At 49.4% G+C, this 21,093-nt stretch overlaps 1 protein-coding gene and 1 pseudogene across 1 annotated transcript; both read left to right on the top strand.

Moving 5' to 3' along the window:
• Window positions 1-5,462: 5,462 nt before the first annotated feature.
• Window positions 5,463-7,069, top strand: LOC125539340 (aspartic proteinase nepenthesin-1-like). Its single transcript, XM_048702780.2, has one exon. The coding sequence runs from the start codon at window positions 5,534-5,536 to the stop codon at window positions 6,896-6,898; it is 1,365 nt and encodes a 454-aa protein (XP_048558737.2). The 5' UTR covers window positions 5,463-5,533; the 3' UTR covers window positions 6,899-7,069.
• Window positions 7,070-14,052: 6,983 nt separating this feature from the next.
• LOC125539331 (aspartic proteinase nepenthesin-1-like) lies at window positions 14,053-15,574 on the top strand (annotated as a pseudogene).
• The last annotated feature ends 5,519 nt before the right edge of the window (window positions 15,575-21,093 follow it).

Here is a 21,093-nt window from a genome sequence, read left to right as displayed (position 1 = left end):
GCATTCTTGAGACCTGGACCAATAAAAAGGTAATACATATATTTTCAAATGGAAATATGTAGCTAGGGCAAAGTTTTTCTCTCCTCCAAGCTCGACCTGCCAGCCCATGGATTCTTCTCCACTCCGCTTGCCGCTCCAATGGTGGGTGGGGGGGTCCCAATCCGTCGGATCTGGTTAGTAGTTTAGCTTATTGTTTTTTAGTCCTTTCGGGTATGACACTTGAACGGATGGTGATGCTGTTGAAACTGCCCGTGCTATACGCTGCCATGGCAGTCGGTTTGTTAGCGCATGTATAGGATAGCTATCCACTTATCCTTTCTTCCTAGATTAGCTCGGTGGTTAGCTGATCCATGCAGCCCTTGTACATGTATTTATACCCGTGATGTCAATAAGAAAACTGTGCAGCAAATCATCTCTCTTTCTCTAGCTTTCATGGTATCAGACGCTCATCCTTGATCGTCTTCACTTCCGCTGACTTCTCGCGGCCATGGCCTCTCCTCACTCCTCCGTCTCTGGCGGCGACGTCAATCCTTTCGCTGCTGTTGAGCCCGTCAATGCCGCCTCCCTCCGCCACCTCCACATCCAGGACCACGTCCCCATCACAGTCGATCTCCACACCCCGTCGTTCTCTACCTGGCGTACCTACTTCTCTCTCACCTTCCGGGAGTTTGGGATCCGCGATCACGTTGATGGCTCGATCGACGCGCTCGCCATGCTCGGCGACGATCACTGGCTCGCGGTGGACGCCACCATCGTCAAGTGGCTCTACCGCACGGTGAGCCGTGAGATCCTCTCGCACGTCATCCGCGACAACGACACCGCGGTGGGGGCATGGACCTCGATCTGCCAACTCTTCCTGGACAACCAGCTGCAACGTCAGGTACTGCTCACCACGGAGTTTTACACTCTCACGCAGGATGGGATGAGCTTGTTCAACTACTGCCTTCGCATCAAAGTTCTTGCAGACGAGCTGAAGGACGTGGGCGCCCCTGTATTCGGTTGCCTTTGCTACCCCAACATCACCGCCACCACACCCCACAAACTTGCACCGCGATCCCTCCCATGCATCTTTCTTGGATATCCGACGAATACTAAAGGCTACCGTTGCTATGATCCGGCCTCCCATCGCGTGATCATCTCTCGGCATGTGTATTTTGATGAGCTGGTTTTTCCATTTAAGCAGGTTGTCGCCGCTCCGCCGCCCTCGCCGTTGCCTTCGAGCTCGTCGCGTGTCGTGCTGCCCTTGGAGGCCACGGTCTCCCGGCGGCCTCGCTCCACTCGGCGTGCTCCGACGTCACCTGGCTCACCACCATGCTCACGTGGGTCGCCGGGCACCCCTGCTACACCACCTGGCCCGTCGCCTGCGTCGGGCGGGGCTGCTGCTACGACGACCAATTCTGCAGCCGCAGCCACCGATTCTGCTGCCATGGCAAGCGTTTCGGCTGGCGTGGCAGCCGATTCGGCTGCACCTGATCCCGCTGCCGTGGCTGCAACTGCGGGAGGCACCAGCTCCAGTGCTGTGGGTGTGGCTCCATTTCCGGCAGGGCCTCGTGTTCTCACACGCGCTCGTGCTGGAGTGCATCGCCCGAGCCGTCGTTACCCTGATGACCAGTACGTCTGCATCGCCACCACTTCATCCTCCACGCCAGCTCCTCTTCCGGTGAGTGTGCACGCCGCGTTGCGTGATCCCCACTGGTCCGCAGCCATGCGTGAGGAGTTCGAGGCGCTCCAACGCAACCACACTTGGCAGTTGGTTCCCCGTCCGCCGCGTGCAAATGTAATCAGCGGCAAATGGGTCTTCCGTCACAAACTTCGGCCTAACGGGACGCTCGAGCGCTACAAAGCCCGATGGGTGGTGCGCGGGTTTCGACAACGCGCCGGCGTCGACTTCACCGACACCTTCGCGCCGGTCGTCAAGCCGGCGACCATTCGCTGCGTCCTACAGCTCGCCGTGTCGCGCAATTGGCATGTCCACCAACTGGATGTGTCAAACGCGTTCCTCCACGGCCATCTCGCAGAGCGCGTTTACAGCCAGCAGCCGGCCGGCTTTGTTGATGCCAGCCGCCCCGGCGATGTGTGTCTCCTCTCGCGCTCACTTTACGGCCTCAAACAGGCGCCGCGGGCGTGGTACCACCGGATCGCCGGTTTCCTCGTCGAGCTGGGCTTCGTGTCGACGCGGTCCGACGCGTCCTTGTTCGTGTACCAGCAAGGAGGGGACGCCGCGCATCTCCTACTATACGTCGACGACATCGTGCTGGCGGCCTCCAGCGACACACTCCTTCGCCGTCTCATCTCACGGCTCCAGGGCGAGTTCGCGTTGAAAGACCTAGGCGCTCTGCATTACTTCCTAGGCGTGGAAGTGAAACGGCGCCCTGATGGATTCTTCCTTTGCCAGCACAAGTATGCATTGGAGCTCCTCGAACGCGCTGGTATGATGAACTGCAAGCCCGCCTCCACTCCAGTTGACACCAAGGGCAAGGTGTCCTCGACGGATGGCGCTCTCGCCGCCGATGGCTCGTTCTACCGCAGCATTGTTGGTGCACTGCAGTACCTTACACTGACGCGCCCTGATCTTACGTATGCGGTGCAGCAGGTCTTCTTGCACATGCATGCACCCCGTGACGTACACTGGGCCTTGGTGAAGCGGGTGCTTCAGTATATTCGCGGCACACCAGCCCTCGGCCTCACGCTGCCGGCATCATCATCGCTCGACCTCGTCGCCTACTCCGACGCCGACTGGGTGGATTGCCCGGACACACGCCGCTCAACCTCGGGCTACTGCCTCTACCTCGGCCCGGCACTCATCTCATGGTCTTCAAAGCGGCAGCCTACGGTCTCGTGCTCGAGCGCTGAGGCTGAGTACCGTGCTGTTGCGAACGCCGTCGCTGAGTGCTCCTGGTTGCGGCAGCTTCTCGCGGAGCTGCACTGCACGGTCAGCCGCGCCACGTTGGTGTACTGCGACAACGTGTCCGCGGTCTACATGTCCGCCAACCCGGTGCATCATCGCCGGATGAAACACATCGAACTTGACATCCATTTTGTACGAGAGAAAGTTGCGCTCGGCCACATTCGGGTTCTTCATGTTCCCACCTTGCAGCAATTCGCCGACATTATGACTAAGGGGCTGCCGCCGTCCGTCTTCACGGATTTTCGGTCCAGTCTCTGCATCACCGACGGCAAGGCTTCGACTGCGGGGGGGTGTTGAAACTGCCCGTGCTATACGCTGCCATGGCAGTCGGTTTGTTAGCGCATGTATAGGATAGCTATCCACTTATCCTTTCTTCCTAGATTAGCTCGGTGGTTAGCTGATCCATGCAGCCCTTGTACATGTATTTATACCCGTGATGTCAATAAGAAAACTGTGCAGCAAATCATCTCTCTTTCTCTAGCTTTCAGATGCTTCATCTTCGAGTTGGTGTTACAGGCTTCGAACCTCCTTCAATTCATTAGTCAGGACGGAGTGGATGAAGCTCCAGTGTAGATTAATGCCTCTAGTTGGTGCATCGAGCTTAGGGTTTCTCGCCATATGTGTGCGAGGGTGTCATCTGGTGTGAGGCACATCAGATCGATTCAAGGGTTTAAATACGACGACTGCGGCTCTAGAACGATGCTCATTAGGGACGCGTGCATGAAGCTTCTCGGCTGTCATCAATAAGGTCAAGTCAGCTCTGGTATTGGGCAGCGATAGCGATGCGCCGGTAGCTCGTTTTAGCGGCGGTGGTCATTCAAATGTCCAGGAACCTTGATGTAATTTTTATTATGTTTGAGGTGCTTTTGTAGTTTCCTGAACTTCTATAACGGATTTATGTCTTTTTGTAATAAACGGAATCCATAGAAAAATATGGTAGCTTGTCTAACTGGGTTGTTTACTTAGTTCCCGTTAATATAAAGTCGTGTGTGATCATATGGCTAGTGTGCGGCGGCGGCCAATGTGATGTCCCCACTCCTCACTTTAGCATAATTTTAGTTTAGTTTCTATTGTTTCTTTCTTTGGCCCACTGCGAGGCTGCATTATTTTCCATGTGGACATTTTGATCGGTCAATAGACTGACATGCATATAAATATTTGGAGTTATATGATGAGCCAGTGATCATATAATCACGTGAAGCTATACTTACTGACCGTATTGATCTTATTTTGTATAACAATTATGACGAATTCAGCAACCATGGATTGCATTTTACTCGCTTTCTAGCAACAACTACGAAAACGAGAGACAATATGCATTAAAAGGGTTATGCATGCTTTGTTGTGTGGTTGGTGTTGTTGTGTTTTCATAAAAAAATTACTCCCTTTGTTCCAAAATGTAAGGTGTGTTAGTTCATTGAAAAGTCAAACCGCTTTTAAGTTCATGACAAGTGCGTGTTGTCCACCCTCACTAATTTTCTCCTGATGATGTTCCCCCTTTCTCACGCGTCACATTTCTATGTGGTTGAAGCTTCTCTCCTGGAGGTCGGAGTCCATTCGCTCCATATGTGATGCTTGCTTCGATGATCATAGGGTGGCACTGTTTGTGGAACTCATGGATGGTGGGAAGCGATTCCTTGAGAGATTTCTACGGGTTCTAAGGTTTGGTTAGGTTTTCTCTGTAGCGACATCCTAGTATCTTCACAATTTAGCAATGGTCACACTCTCTCCATGTTATCATGCATCAGAGATATTCTTTACTAGTTAGGTTCGGTTAGGACTTGTAAATGAAGTACCTTGCTTGTTTCAGGACAGTTAGAAAGTAGGGGTCGACTGAACCGAACACAGAAATCGGTAATTTGCTCAATCCAGGATGATCATCTTTTATATATCATGCATATATGTTGTATAGTTTCTTTGCATTTTAGCGCAATATAATTGAAATGAATAAGATTACTTTGTCACAACCCTGCTTTCATAACCGCTTACAGCAGTGGAGTTTAACACTATTCTTCAATTCATGCCTGCATGGGTAAATTCATGCTGTGCAAGCGATATACAAATCTAAAAAGGGATTTCTGCTACATAGTTAATGTAGCCAAACCCTTGCTCAGCATTCAACTCTATCTACACAAAGTAACTCGTTTAGAATAAAATGACCAACTCTATCTACACAAAGTAACTTGTTTAGAATAAAATGATCATATTAGATACGGCTTTCGCTCTAGTATTCGATTCATGTTTGCATGAGTTAATTGGTATGTATCTCCAACGTGAGTGAGAGTGAAGGGATATGCAAATATAGAAAGGAGATTTTCTCTACATAGTTAATGCAGCCCAAAAGTCTTGCTCAGTAGGGCAAAGACAGACATGTTGTAGTATACTCCAATTCATGTTCACATGAATCGGCACACATCGAATGAAGATATGCATATAGTACTACAAGGAGATATGCACAATGAATGAAGATATGGATTTTGGCACCACAATTAATTAGTGCAGCCAAACCCTCGCTCAACATTTAACTCTGCGTGTACAAAAGGACAGCGAAGACTCTGGTTGCATTCAAGCCACCAAGTTAGGTACGGTGCTCTAGCTTGCTACTGTGACTCCGTTGCTGCAACCATGGAGCTTGACACACGCGCTCTCGCCCTCCTCCCGTTGGTGCTCGCCTCGCTCGCGACGTTCCTCCAGCCTGCCGCTGCAAACGATGGCACGCCACGCCCCGGCGGAGGCTTCAGCCTCCGCCTGGTCCCGTACGGCGGCTGGAACAGCACCATGCACGTCGACGGCGGCGGCTTCCTGCACCTCAACGAGCAGGCAGCCACCACTGCGCTTCGGCCGCAGATCCACGGTCCGAGAGGGTTCACGTACAGTGTGGCCACCACCGTCGGGACGGGCCGCGGCCGACGCACGTACGACCTGGTGCTGGACACGGCCAGCAGCCTGACGTGGATGCAGTGCGTGCCGATCGCGCACCCGTTCGCACAGATACCGCCGCCCTTCAACCCTGACATCTCGCCGTCGTTCAGCCGCGTCTCGCGCAAGAGCTCCTTATGTCACGGGCCATCACCGCGCCAGACATGTGAGTTCCGGGCCACCCGCCTCGACGGCACGCACGCGAGCGGTCTGCTCGGCAACGAGACCTTTGCTTTCGCGAACGATGGCGGCGCCGCCGCGGCCGCGGAGGTTCGTGGCGTCGTGTTTGGCTGCGTACACACCGCGACGGGGTTCGACAGCCACGGAGTACTCGCCGGTGTCCTCGGCCTGGGGAGGATGAGACCGTCGCTCATCTGGACTCGGCTCCACCAGCACGGGCAGGACGGCCGCTTCTCCTACTGCCTCTTCGGGCCCGGGCGTCCGAGCAGGCATGGCTTCCTCCGATTCGGCGCAGACATCCCCGCCACGGGCCACATGAGGAGCACCAAGATCCTCTACATGCAGTACACGACCAGCCCGGATTTCAGCGCCTACTTCATCAGCGTCGTCGGCATCAGCGTCGCCGAGAAGGCCCTGGTCCGGCCACCCGGACAACGCCAAATGAGGGATTTGTTCCGGCGCCACAAGTCGCCCGACGGTAGGTGGAACGGCGGGTGCCTCATCGATCCCGGGACGGGCACGACGGCGATAATACAGCCCGTGTACCACGTCCTGGAGCACGCCGTGGAGGAGCACGTCACGAGACTCGGGCTGCCGGTCGTGAAACGTGACGGGTACCGCCTTTGCTTCGGCGGTGCGACTCAGGCCGCCTTTGAGCACCTGCCGACGGTGACGCTTCGCTTCGAGGAGGGCGCGGGCCTCGTGATCAGGCCACAACAGCTCTTCGTCTTCGTTCAGCGCGACATCTGCCTCGCCGTGGTGCGGAGCGAGCACATGACCATCATCGGCGCGATGCAGCAGGTGGACACGCGCTTCGTCTATGACATCGCAGCCGCCAAGATCCGCTTCGCCCCCGAGAGATGCAGTGATGATACAGCGGGACAGAATTGACCTAATTTTTTCTAGCAAACCGTTATTTAAAAAGAACTGTAATTCCAATGTAGTATTTTCTTGAATTGTATGCCATCAACTGTCTACCAAATGAAAAACAAATAAAGAATGTGCATCCGGAACTTGGCCCGTAGGCTACACAAATGCACGACTCCGTCTCTCCTGTTCAAACTGGATATCTGCAAAGCCTTCAACTCGGTCAGATGGGAATACATCCGCGATTGGACCGCGGCTCTTCTGTGCACATCATCTTCTACGATTCTGTTGAATGGGGTGGCTGGCAACCCCATCAAGCACGGTATGGGCCTTCAGCAGGGGGACCCCTTATCCCCGCTCCTCTTTGTTATCGCAATTGACACACTCCAACAACTGCTTGAGCTAGCAACCCGAAAAGGACTACTCCACAAGAATCATGGGAGAGGGGTCATGGTGCGAACTTCACTCTATGCAGACGATGCGGCTGTTCTCGTGGCTCCAATCAGAAAAGATATTGACAACCTCTCAGCCATTTTGCACGGATTCGGGGAGGTCACCGGACTTTGCACCAATTTTCACAAGAGCTCGGTTGTGCCAATTCGATGCCATCACCTAAACCTGGAGCACATTCTGCAAGGCTTGCCTGCTAACAGGGCGTCCTTCCCCATAAGATACTTGGGTCTTCCATTGTCCGTCTGGCAGCTTAAAAAGGTGGACTTGCAATTTCTTGAGGACAAGAATGCGAGCAAGTTGGTCACCTATGAGGGGCAAAATATCACCATCATTGGACGCACGGCCCTTGTTAAGTCTGTCGTCACCTCGCAAGTGGTCTACTTCATCACATCTTTGGTCATACCGCCGGGCATTCTTCACAATATCAACAAACTTGAGCGTGCTTTCCTTTGGTCGGGATCGGATAAGAAGACGGGCGCCAAGTGCAAGGTAAACTGGGATACGGTTTGTCGCCCGTGCGAATATGGCGGCCTAGGGGTTCTCAACACTGATAAATTTGTGCGGGCCTTACGATTGAGATGGCCATGGTTTGAATGGACGACACAAAAAAATTGTGGGTGGGCTTGGTAAATCCATCTAATGAGGAGGACCTTGACTTCTTCTAATGGTTTGGAAAACTTGGGCGCCACCAAAGGCTAAATTCTTTGTTTGGTTGGCTATCCAAGACAGAATTTGGACTGCGAATAGGCTACAAAAACATGGATGGCCAAATTGTGAACTTTGCACTCTTTGCAAGCGTGAGCGAGAAAGCGGACCACGTCTCTTCTTCAAATGTTGCTTCCCTATTAGGCTATGGAACTTGGTCATTGTAAAATTCGGGCTTCATCAAATGGACACCTCTATGTGGCATCTTGAGGGCTCGGTCAAGGACTGGTGGACAAATAGGACCGGCGCCGGAGTCTCCAATAGGAAGCGCATTGCCTCTCTAATCATGCCCGTGTCATGGACCATTTGGAGCGAGCGGAATGCCCGTGTTTTGCGGAACAAGAGCGCTCCACTACACAACCTTCTTCATGTAGACGTTGTTGCACCTCCAAGTGCAGAGGTTTGTAAGACAGTAGCAAATTTTCCTCAAATGGATGACCTAAGATTTATCAATCTGTGGGAGGCGTAGGATGAAGATGGTCTCTCTCAAACAACCATGCAACCAAATAGCAAAGAGTCTCTTGTGTCCCCAACACACCCAATACAATGGTAAATTGTATAGGTGCACTAGTTCGGCGAAGAGATGGTGATCCAAGTGCAATATGGATGGTAGATAAAGGTTTTTGTAATCTGAAAATATAAAAAAGCAAGGTAGCTAATGATATAAGTGAGCGAAAACGTATTGCAACATTAGGAAACAAGGCCTAGGGTTCATACTTTCACTAATGCAAGTTCTCTCAACAATAATAACATAATTAGATCATATAACAATCCCTCAACATGCAACAAAGAGTCACTCCAAATTCACTAATAACGGAGAACAAATGAAGAGATTATTGTAGGGTACAAAACCACCTCAAAGTTATCCTTTCTAATTGATCTATTCAAGAGTCCGTAGTAAAATAACACGAATCTATTCTTTCCGTTCGATCTATCCTAGAGTTCGTACTAGAATAACACCTTAAGACACAAATCAACCAAAAACCTAATGTCACCTAAATACTCCAATGTCACCTCAATTATCCGTGGGTATGATTATACGATATGCATCACACAATCTCAGATTCATCTATTCAACCAACACAAAGAATTTCAAAGAGTGCCCCAAAGTTTCTACCGGAGAGTCAAGACGAAAACGTGTGCCAACCCCTATATATAAGTTCATGAGGTCACGGAACTCGCAAGTTGATCACCAAAACATACATCACATGGATCACGTGAATATCCTATTGTCACCACAGATAAGCACATGTAAGACATACATCAAGTGTTCTCAAATCCTTAAAGACTCAATCCGATAAGATAACTTCAAAGGGAAAACGCAATCCATTACAAGAGAGTAGAGGGGAAGAAACAGCATACGATCCAACTATAATAGCAAAGCTCGCGATACATTAAGATCATGCGAATCAAGTACAAGAGAGAGAGAGAGAGAGAGAGAGAGAGAGATCAAACATATAGCTACAGGTACATACCCTCAGCCCCGAGGGTGAACTGCTCCCTCCTCGTCATGGAGAGCGCCGGGATGATGAAGATGGCCACCGGAATGGGATTCCCCCCCCCTCCGGCAGGGTGCCGAAACGGGTCTAGAGTGGTTTTCGGTGGCTACAGGGGCTTGCGGCGGCGGAACTCCCGATCTAGGTTATGTTCTGGAAGTTTGGGTATATATAAGAGGTTTTGGCGTCGGGAACAAGTCAGGAGGGGTCCCCGAGGCGGCCATGAGATAAGGGGCGCGCCCCCCACCCTCGTGGTGGCCTCGAGACTCTTCTGGCCCATCTCCGGTACTCCGTCGGCTTCTTCTGGTCCAAAAATGATCTTCGTGAAATTTTAGGTCAATTGGACTCCGTTTGGTTTTCCTTTTCTGCGATACTCAAAAACAAGGGAAAACAGAAACTGGCACTGGGCTCTAGGTTAATAGGTTAGTCCCAAAAATCATATAAAATAGCATACAAATGCATATAAAACATCCAAGGTTGATAATATAATAGCATGGAACAATAAAAGTTTATAGATACGTTGGAGACGTATCACTTTTAGGTACATATATCATTGCCAAAGTTCCACACCTCGATCCTTTCTGGGACAATGAGATATTCATGAACCAACATCAAGTGAGGAAACTGATAAAGATTGTTATTAAAATGGGTCCAAAGACGTCAATCAAACTATTTGTTTACACTTTATGCAAGACAACAGTGAACTGCATGATGGTAAGTAAGAACCCTGTAGCCTTCTTTTTACTGCTCGTAATGAGTTGTGTTAGATGACAATGTCTGAATCTTTTTTTCTTTGCAGTGGATCCTGAAGCAGTTTACTCAAGATTACCTCGCCATCACAAGGGATTGGACTAGAGTCCTACATGCCTTTTGCATCCAGGAGAGCACAATATGGCCATTCCGCTTCACCTTATTCAGCAACCGGAATGTCTGTCGCCTCTTTCTTTACCATCTGTAATACTATAAGTATAGAATCCTGGTTCATCATTCTTTATTTGGTGCTTATGTAATTTTTAAACATATGTACCTGTGAATCGAATAATGCATTGGTTGTTTGAACCTGATGGATATGAATAAAGGTAAAGCCTACTTTCAAGTTTAAATTAGATACAATTGTAAATAGCAGCAATTAAATTAGGGCGAAAATAGAGTGTGCAGGTCATTACGGCGCACACGGTTAATAAAGCACAGCGTGTGCAATATACATCATAATCCGACACAGTTCATGGAGAGGAAACGTGTGTAACAATGCACACAGTTGCCGTTTGCAAAGTTTGTGATGTCAGACACTATCACATATGGTGCGGGAAAACTAAATGTGTGTGATTATCTACCTATCGTACATGGTTTATAATCATGAACTATTTGAGATATGCCAGGCATCGTAAAACCCCCGTGCCTGGAATCTGCCTGGAAAGCTCCCGTGCCTGGAATCCGCCTGGATTTAGGTAAAACCACAAAACTCCGACTGCGATGGCAATGCGAGCACAAACGAGTAGTAAGGATGAAGCGTTTGGGATATTCGAGATATGGAAAACGGTTATATAGGGATAATTGTATGCATCAAGGCTCCCTATCCCCGACGGTTTCTGGGTCGTGTGGGAAGGACTCCTCTATCGCCCATACTTACTAGGTGACGGTTCCAAATGCCGTCGCAGAAAAGGGTTAAAACCGTTCGTATAGCACCGACTCGTACTAGTGTTGCTTCATCTTTTTCTTCTTTTATTATTAGACATGTAATGAGAAATGCCAACACCTCCGCTCATTTGTGTGCAAAACATGCTTGTACGCTGAAGGTGACGGGATGTTGGATGGACTCTCCCCCCAGTTTCCTCATGACCAACGTTCTCGCTGACCATGCTGGAGCTGTTGATGATTGAATAAAGCTCTAAGTTTCCTGGAAAAAAAAGAATAATGTTAAACTCATGCGGGCATGTGGCTGTAGGCCCACTTCGTGATTCATTTGGCTGTAGGCCCACTTTACTTGTAAAGTCAAATTTAATTGTTTCATTCATCTACCGCATATTATTCCAGCAGGAGTATCTTTGTATTTTCAGCCCACTAGGCGCTCACAATGTGTCCTATCTCTATCTCGTTCCTCCACATGCATGCATGACAAAAATAAAACAAACCCTCTCACTCTCCTCTCCCACATAACAAATTCATCCTTTTTCAACCGGTGCTAATTCAAACCCATCATATCTTTTAAACCACAATTACGTTTTTACAACTTTTTATATATTTGAACTCCAGTAGCTAAGACCTCTAGAACAAGATCATTCTTGAATACATTCAGACATTTTCAAATTACAATGTTTGAATGACAGCAATAGGTTTTCTAAAATAAGTGAAATAAGTATTTTTAATTGAATGAAACAATTTTTTGAAATGACTGAAATTGGGTTTTCTGACATATGAAACACATTTCAGTGTGTTATTTCAAAAATATGTAACTAGTTATTTAAAAAATGTGAAGCTGGGTATTTCTAATTATTTCATAAAATGAGTGAGTCTATGTTTGAAACGAGTGAAATTGTTTTTAACTGATACTTTGAAATAAGTGAAAGTTTTCTGGAATAAGTGAAATAAGTTTTATAGAATAAGTGGAGTAAGTATTTTGGATTTGGTGAAACCAATTTTTTGAAATGGGATAAATGTGTTTTTCATAAACGTGGCACATATTTTGCTGTGAATTTATGAAAGTTTAAAAAAATTGAAACTAGTTATTTAAAGATGTGAAACTGATTATTTCAAACCTTTATAAAATGAGCGAAATTTGTTTTATGAAATAAGGGAAATGTTGTAAAGATAATCTGTAAGAAGATAGAAACAAAATTAATAGAATGCAGCAACTGGCCCCATCGTTATGTTTGCTAAGGACAAGCCGGTTGTGTTTCTTATTGATGGTGGCATACACCAGGGGTGGCTAACCAAGGGGAGCCTGGCAGGAGACCTGCCAGAAGGCCCGCAAGGCCCAGCGACCATGGGGAACCCGAAGAAGGTGATATGCACGTGATGACCATCTTGTTCTCCAAGTTAGCAACGGCAGCTACATGGATTGCATCTCCCTCTGTAAAACCCTAGCATCTACCATGTATATAAGGGGTGGCTAGCGGGATCTCATACCAATCTATTGTTAGATAGACCAACTCTCGGTAGGAATCTCGTCTACATCATTGTATTCCATTGCATGAGGTATCCATCTACCATGAATAACAAGAAGAGGCATGATGTAGGGTATTACTCTTCGGACGCCTGAACCTGGGTAACTTGTGCATGCAAGATCCATCCTGGTAATTCCGACCAAGTTCACCACCCTACCAAGGGAACTGACAGTTTTGTGCACTATCAATTCTGTCGGAAACCGAATCCGGGATAGAGATCCAGATGAAGCCTACAAGTTCACGCTAAGCCAGACCCTCACCTTCGGCTCTTTCGAGCTAGTGCTTGATAGTTGGGGACGGCCCTTGGACGTCACGCCCCCGCCCTACGTCTACTACATGCGCTTCGGGACGATCGAGTTCCTCTTCAATGAGCACGCGAGACCACGACAAGCTATGCCTACTCGACCCGTATCGCAAGGAAATATGTGTGGGCTACCGCTCGCAGCGAAAAATCTGGATGTACAGTTTCATTGCTTTTTAGCACAAGATAGCTGAAATGAATAAATTAATTTGTCACAACCTAGCTTTGATAAGCGCTTGCAGTACTGGAGTTTAACATTATTCTTTAACTAGAGGATACCCCACCCGTTTGTTGCGGGTTGATTGATGAAATGTTTGGTCCATAACATGAGAACTAAAATTGAAAATACATATGATTTATTATATTTGATTATGTATAGTTGTAAAATATTTATTGAACATAAGTAGAATAATTGAATGGAAAATATTTTCCCATGTATGGTTGAATGTTCTGGTGGTTTTTTTCACATGCAAGATTGCATGTTGAGGTGGGTCTTATCCCATTCAAATTATAAGATGAGGTACCAACTTGCATGTTGAGATTTAAGTAGTGGGGATGACTCTGTTAGGTATATAGGATTCATGCCCGCGTGAGTTAATTCATGTTGTGCAACAAATATACAAATCTAAAAGGGGATTTTCGCTACCAAGTTAACGTGGCCAAATCCATGCTCAACATTTAACTCTACCTACGCAAAGTGTATCTCGCTTAGAGTAAATTGATCATATTGGATATGGCTTTGCATTAGGATTCGATTCATGATTGCATGAGTTAATGGGTATGTATCTCCTACATGAGTGAGAGTGAAGGGATATGCAAATCTAAAATAGAAATTTTCTCTACATAGTTAATGCAGCCCAAAACTCTTGCTCAACAAATTATGACTCAGTGTAAGGCAAAGACAAACATACTTGCAGTATACTCATATGAATCGGCACACATTAAATGAAGATATGGATAATAGTAGTATAGATATGCACATTAAATGAAGATATGGATTTTGGCACCACAATTAGTTCTCGCTCAACGTTTAACTCTCCGTGTACAAGCCACCAAGACTGCTTGCATTCAAGCCACCAAGTAAGGTGCGGTGCTCTAGCTTGCTACTGTGACTGTGTTGCTGCAACCATGGAGCTTGACACACACGCTCTCGCCCTCCTCCCGCTGGTGCTTGCCTCGCTGGCGATGTTCCTCCAGCCTGCCGTTGCAACCCATGGCATGCCACGCCCCAGCGGAGGCTTCAGCCTGCGCCCTGGTGCCCAGCGCCGGCTGGAACAGCACCATGCACGTCGACGGCGGCGGCTTCCTGCACCTCAACGAGCAGGCAGCCACCACTGCGCTTCGGCCGCATTTCCACGGGCCGAGAGGGCTGACATACAGCGTGGCCACCACCGTCGGGACGGGCCGCGGCCGCCGCACCTACGACCTGGTGCTGGACACGGTCAGCAGCCTGACATGGATGCAGTGCTTGCCGATTGCGCATCCGTTCCCACAGATGCCGCCGCCCTTCAACCCGGAGGTCTCGACGTCGTTCAGACGCGTCCCGCACGGGAGCGACCTGTGTCATAAGCCATCCAGGGGCAACGATTGCGAGTTCCGGGCCACTCGCCTCGACGGCGCGCACGCGAGCGGTGTGCTCGGCATCGAGACCTTCGCCTTCGCGGACGATGGCGGGCGCGCCGCAGCCGCGGAGGTTGGTGTAGTACTAGCCGGCGTCCTCGGCCTGGGGAAGCAGATGCCGTCTCTCATCTGGACTCGGCTCCGCCAGCACCGGCAGGACGGCCGCTTCTCCTACTGCCTCTTCGGCCCCACGCGTCCGGAGAGGCACGGCTTCCTCCGGTTCGGCGCCGATGTCCCGGCCACCGGCCACATGAAGAGCACCAACATCCTCTACATGCGCTGGACCAGCCCGGATTTCAGCGCCTACTTCGTGAAACTCCTCGGAGTCAGCGTCGCCGGCAAGCGCCTGGTCGGGCCACCTGGACGCCGCATGAGCGAATTATTCCAGCGCCACAAGTCGGGCGGTAGGTGGTACGGCGGGTGCCTGATCGATCCCGGGACGGGCAGGACGACGATGACGCAGCTCGCGTACAACGTCCTGGAGCACGCCGTGGAGGAGCACGTCAAGAGACTGGGGATGCCGCTTGTGAGGCGCCACGGGTATCGCCTGTGCTTCAGCGGCGCGACTCAGGCCGCCTTCCCGCACCTGCCGACGATGACGCTGCACTTCGAGGAGGGCGGGGAGGAGGACGGTGACCTCGTGATAAGGCCGCAACAACTCTTCGTCTTCGTTCAGCGCGACATCTGCCTCGCCGTGGTGCCGAGCGAGCACATGACCATCATCGGCGCGATGCAGCAGGTGGACACGCGCTTCGTCTATGACATCACAGCCGGCAAGATCCACTTCGCTCCCGAGAGATGCAGCGACGATACAGGCGGCCCCAACTGAACTAGGATGTGGGCTTCCAGTAATCCCTAATTAATGGGGCAGTAATCTGCGTCGGTGCGCCGGCCGAAAGTTTCAGCCTGTCGCACCGCAGCCGCCCGATGCATGTGCGCACAGCCGTCGGATTGGATCCCATCTTCTTCCTTCCCGTCATCTTCAATCTGAGTCAACGCGCTTCCCCCTGATTAGCCCCATCCACCGTAGCTTCGCGGCATCGCCGTCCGCTCGCATCGGGCAAAGGCCACGCATCTCCCCCTCCCTCCTCCCTCCCCACCCCGGCTGACAGATTGAAGTTCCCCGCCGGCCATGGATGTAACATTCACCCACCCCGCCATGGGTTGCAGACCCGCTCGCCGCCGCCCCAGCACGGGTGCTCGCCGCCGGTTGCAACAAAATATCCAGCCGCTGTCCGTGGCTCCCCCGCATGTTCGTGCTTGAAGCCTCGCTGGCGACGAGCCCATGTAGCACTGACACAAATGGTTGTACACAGCGCCGTAGCAAATCAGCTCAATGGTGGTAGCTTTTTGGTTTGCCGGTTGCAGCAAATCGGTTCACATCCCTGATCGGCATGGTCACCTTCAAAAGGAAGTAAAAAAGAGCCTGTTCCAACTATTTTGTACGCCGGTTCCAGCAAACTCCAAACCTGTTGCAGCAAAAAAAAGGACATCGCCGCCATCGACGAACACCGTGTGCATGCATGTAGCAAAAATGGTCACCGGTGGTAGCAAACACAGGCTAGGGTTGTAGCAAAACGATGCTGGTCCAGCAGGACGGACTCCATTGGTAGCATTTTTGGCTGCTGGTTCTAGCAAATCTTCCCGCCGGTTCCAGCAACATTGTCACCGGTTCCAGCATCCCGTGAGTCCCGTCGCAACTCCAACTTGTGGCTTGCGGCACGACGCGGTCGCCGCTCTCCGGTTGTAGAGAAACTGCCGCCGATTGAAGCTTTTTTGCTCACTCGTTCCAGCTTTTTCCCACGCGTGGTCACCGCGGTCACCGCCCACCGTAGCAAAAAATTCTACACGTTGTAGCACTTTGGATTGTCGGTCGTAGCATATTTTGGTGCCGGTTGTAGCACCTCGGCTCACTGGTTCCAGCAGAAAAATGGTTGCTGATTCGGACGCCACGCCCCCCTTGTAGCTTTTTTTGCCACCCGTTGTAGCCCGCTCGCCGCCGGTTCCAGCTTCCTCAGTTGCCGGTTGCAGCACGCCCGTCGCAACACCCCCACGCAGCTCCATCGTGGTCGTCGTTCGCCATTGTTATCTAGATGTTCTTTGGTTGAAGCTTTTTTAGAAGCGGTTTGTAGCTTTTCTCGATGCCGTTTGCAGCTATTTGCAGCTGCGCAGTGGCCGACCTCCAGCTACCCCGTATCCAGTTGAATCTTTTTCAAAGCTGGTTGTAGCTTTCTTTGTTGTCGGTCGTAGCATTTTTCAGTAGTGTTTGCAGCTCCGACGCATGTCTGTTGAAGCCCCTCTTCTGTCCCAAATCCCGCTTTTTTCAGGTGCCGTTTGAAGCTTTTTCACGTGCTAGATGTAGAATTTTCATCTTTTGGTTGCAGCTTTTTTGCGGTTGCGCCATGGCCGCCCTTAGCTTCCTTGTCTGCTGTTGAAGCTTTTTAAGATACTAGATGTAGCCTTTTAGGATGCCGGTTGTAGCATTTGGAAAAGGGAGCAGGAGCCTGGCAACAGCGCGCGGCGAACCAAACCTCGTTCCACCGGCTGCCGGTGGAGTGCTTGAGGTCAGAGAGGAGGCACGGCTCCGTCGTTTGGTTCTCGGGTGGTTGCCTGGTCGCCATGAGCGGGATTTGCGAAGGGGGCGAGGAAGATGTGAAGGGATAAGATGTGGGAGAGAGCTGCTGAACCACAGGATCGCGCTCGATCCAACGAGCCACACGCGACCGGCGGAATGTTCAGCCGGCGTGCCGTTCCCAATCGTTTCCCTAATTAATGCAGCTTTTTCTTGAATTAGATGTTGTCATCAACTGAAAAAGAAATAAAGAAGACTACATACACATTTGGCTCTTCATCCCCTCCCCATTCCTTCATTAGCGCATCTCCAATGCGGACCCGTCCGGACGCATCCACGGATATGGATGCAGGAGCCGCTCATCTAACCATTTAAACGTATAGTAATATAAGAGCCAATTAAAAGTACGGTGTTCATACTTCATAGCAGTCGATCACAACCAAAATGAGGTGGATGTTCATAGTTTTTACATGTGCTATATCACAGAAGTTTCAGTCCGGCATTCCGGGCAAAAAAAAAAAGCATTTTCGCCCTCCGAGACCAAATGTATGTGCCTCCTCGCTAAATCTGTCACCGGCTCCTCCACATTGGCCGCCTCCTTCTCCTTCACTGTCAAGCATTTCAATATTCTAACACGGACGACTTGCGGGCTGAATAACCTCGTAAAACAAAGGCCCAAAACACAACACGTGCCACAAATGGGCTGAAAGCACAAGGGGCCATTCATGGCCCCACACACTTAACGAGCCGTTAACAGGCCGAAAGGAACCACAATTTATAGCAACCCATAGACATAACGGATCATTATGGGCCGAAACTTGTCACGGGCTTAAAATGGCCCAAAGGCTTCATGGGCCTTTAACAAGCCAAAAATACCACAGGCCAAGAATGATCAAACGGCAGAACATGCGTTAGCGAGCCAAAAGTCGTCATTCGGGTAGTGTACAACGGCGTAAATGGGGCTAAGATAGCTAGATCCCCTAATGAAAGAACCATGCCATCGCTCCATCTTGACATGCCCATGTCTCCCGGGAGCGCCTCCAAACCCTCCTTCCCAGGGCGTGCACATGCTTGCACCAACCGCAACCCTCAGGTTGTAGTACCGGCGTCGTCGGTCAGCTCACAACAAAAATGTTGTCAACCTCGCCATGCACCGACCACGGTTGAAGCCTGCAACACAAGCAAGCTCTAGGTTACAACACCAGGTTGCAGCAACACCATTGCTGCGACCACCCCCTTGAAGCACCGGTGATGTTCCATTGCAGCCCGGCACACTTCAACATGGATGCTAATAGCAAACATTTTTGTAAATGCATTTTTCTAAATGCCTCAAAACTCTGTTTAGGAAGGCAATATCCAAAAACACCTCGGCTGGATGTGGGATTGAAGGTGTCTTTTCAAAATGTCTCAGCTGGACATAGCTTTGAAGGCGCTTTTTTTTGTTTGCAAAACACCGCCTCACGGATTGGGCATAGCTTTCGAAGCGTTCTTCTAAAAGGCCTGCACTTCATCGAGATTTTGAGGCGTTCGACAGAAATAGCCACCGTATTGTTGAGGATTTGAGGTTTTTTTCTTCTAAATTGCGTCCAAACTTATCATTGATCCCAAAGATCCTCGTGAATTGGCTTAAGAGAAGATAATATTGGCTTGATTAACATGTGTGAAGCCCACTGTCGCAGGTGGCCCAGCAGAGTCCGGACAGGCATACATGCCTAGTTGTGGAGACAATCATGTAGCACCGCACCATGCTGTTACAACAACCCCGCATCCCCGCTTCACGCTATTCCCTGCAGCGTCTCCGTCCCGTGGCCTTCGAAAACATCGGAGCACCTCTGCCGCTCATCTCACACCACTCCTTGTAGCATCACTGTTGCTGCGGGCCCATCCTTTTTGCAGCCTTATGTTGCTGCTCGCCATCTCCATCTGCGGTTGCCGACCTTGTAGCTTGTAGCGCGACGGTGGTCGAGAAGCTGGTAACACTCCATTGCAGTATTGGTGACTGCGTGTAATGCTCCATGGCAGCATCGTCCACACGTGGAAGCTCCGCCTGCATGAGTGGAAGCTCCATCAAAGCACTGGTGGCGCTCGGCAATGCTTCTAATCCATCAAATGCTCCATCACAACGTCGACGATGTTGCATCGGTGTTGCGCAACTTGTGGTCAGTGTTGAACCCTCTCTTGATTTGGGTAGGGGGAAGATGGTGGTCGCCGTCGGGAGTGATACGTCTCCAACGTATCTATAATTTTTTATTGTTTCATGCTGTTATATTATCATTCTTGAATGTTTTACAATCATTTTATATCATTTTTTGGTACTAACCTATTGACATTGTGCCAAGTGTCAGTTGTTGTTTTCTGCATATTTTTTACATTGCAGGAAATCAATATCAAACGGAGCCCAAACACTGTGAAACTTTTTGGAGAATTTTTATGGGCCAGAAGACACCTGATGGGCCACGGCAGCACCTGAGGTGAGCTCCGAGGGGAGCGCAACCCACCAGGGCGCGCCTGGGGGCCCAGGCGCGCCCTGGTGGGTTGTGCCCACCTCGGGTGCCCCCCGGACCGCCTCTGTGCTCTATAAATACGCCAATATTCCAAAAACCATAGGGTAGTCAACGAAATTTCGATCCAGCCACCGCAGAGTCTAGAGCCACCAGATCCAATCTAGATACCATCACGGAGGGGTTCACCACTTCCATTGGTGCCTCTCGGATGATGCGTGAGTAGTTCCTTGTAGACCTACGGGTCCGTAGTCAGTAGCTAGATGGCTTCCTCTCAATCTTTGGATTATCAATACAATGGTCTCTTGGAGATCCATATGATGTAACTCTTTTGCGGTGTGTTTGTTGGGATCCGATGAACTTTGAGTTTATGATCAAATCTATCTTTTTATATCCATGAGAGTTATTTGGGTCTTCTTTTGATCTCTTATATGCATGATTGCTTATAGCCTCGTATTTCTTCTCTGATATTTTCAGGCGTGTTTTTGCATTTACATGAATTAAAAAACCAAGTTTCTCAATCTTTCCGGCCGAGCTACGACGCCCAGATGTTTGAATTTCATTCCCATTTCTTGCATGGGATCTAGAAATTCACCCAAGGACACACAAGTGATTTTTCAACCAACTTTGGTGCAGTGGAGCATGTGCTTGTAGTTCAAATTTGAATAATGCACATTAAATGACCAAGAATTCAATTAATGTATAAGAAATTCCAAACGAACCCGGAATAATTCAAAATTTTAACATGACACTCATATAGTTTTATGTTTCCTCTCTAAAAACTCAAGGGGAAGGCAGCGTATATCGTTTCGCACACAAAGATGACACGTCCCCCTCGGGAACCACGAGTCTTGTCGGGAGAAGCTCCGGTTTGCGAGAAGCTTATACCCAAAAACTTGTCCAAATATGGCCAATTGTTTTACCACTGCATGTTGGTGCCATGAAATGACATCGTGCCAAGTTTCATGATTTTCAGGCGAGTTTTGAATTTCTAGGAATTTAAAAATCAAGTTTCTCAATGTTCCCGGCCGAGCCACGACACCCAGATGTTTGAATTTCATTCCCATTTCGTGCATGGGACCTATAAATTCACCCAAAGACACGCATATAATTTTTCAACAAACTTTGGTGCACTGGACACACATGTGATTTTTCAACAAATTTTCTTGCATGTGCTTGTAGTTCAAATCTGAATTATGCATATTAAATGCCTAGAAACTCAATTAAACGCCAAACGAACCCGGAATAATTCCAAATTTAAACACGACACTCATGTAGTTGCATGCTCACTGTACATAAATGTTCTAGCAATTCAAACACCATCATTTCCCTCCGTAACAACATTTTTTCTTTCAAAACATAATGAAAAATTCAGGTATACAACAAACAGTTTACTAGAAAGAATCG

Source organism: Triticum urartu, chromosome 1A, assembly GCF_056163025.1.
Source record: "Triticum urartu cultivar PI428250 chromosome 1A, HENAU_Tu73, whole genome shotgun sequence".
Taxonomy (NCBI): Eukaryota; Viridiplantae; Streptophyta; class Magnoliopsida; order Poales; family Poaceae; genus Triticum; species Triticum urartu.
Note: the sequence above shows the minus strand (reverse complement) of the source record. Positions and strands in the feature narration are given on the sequence as shown.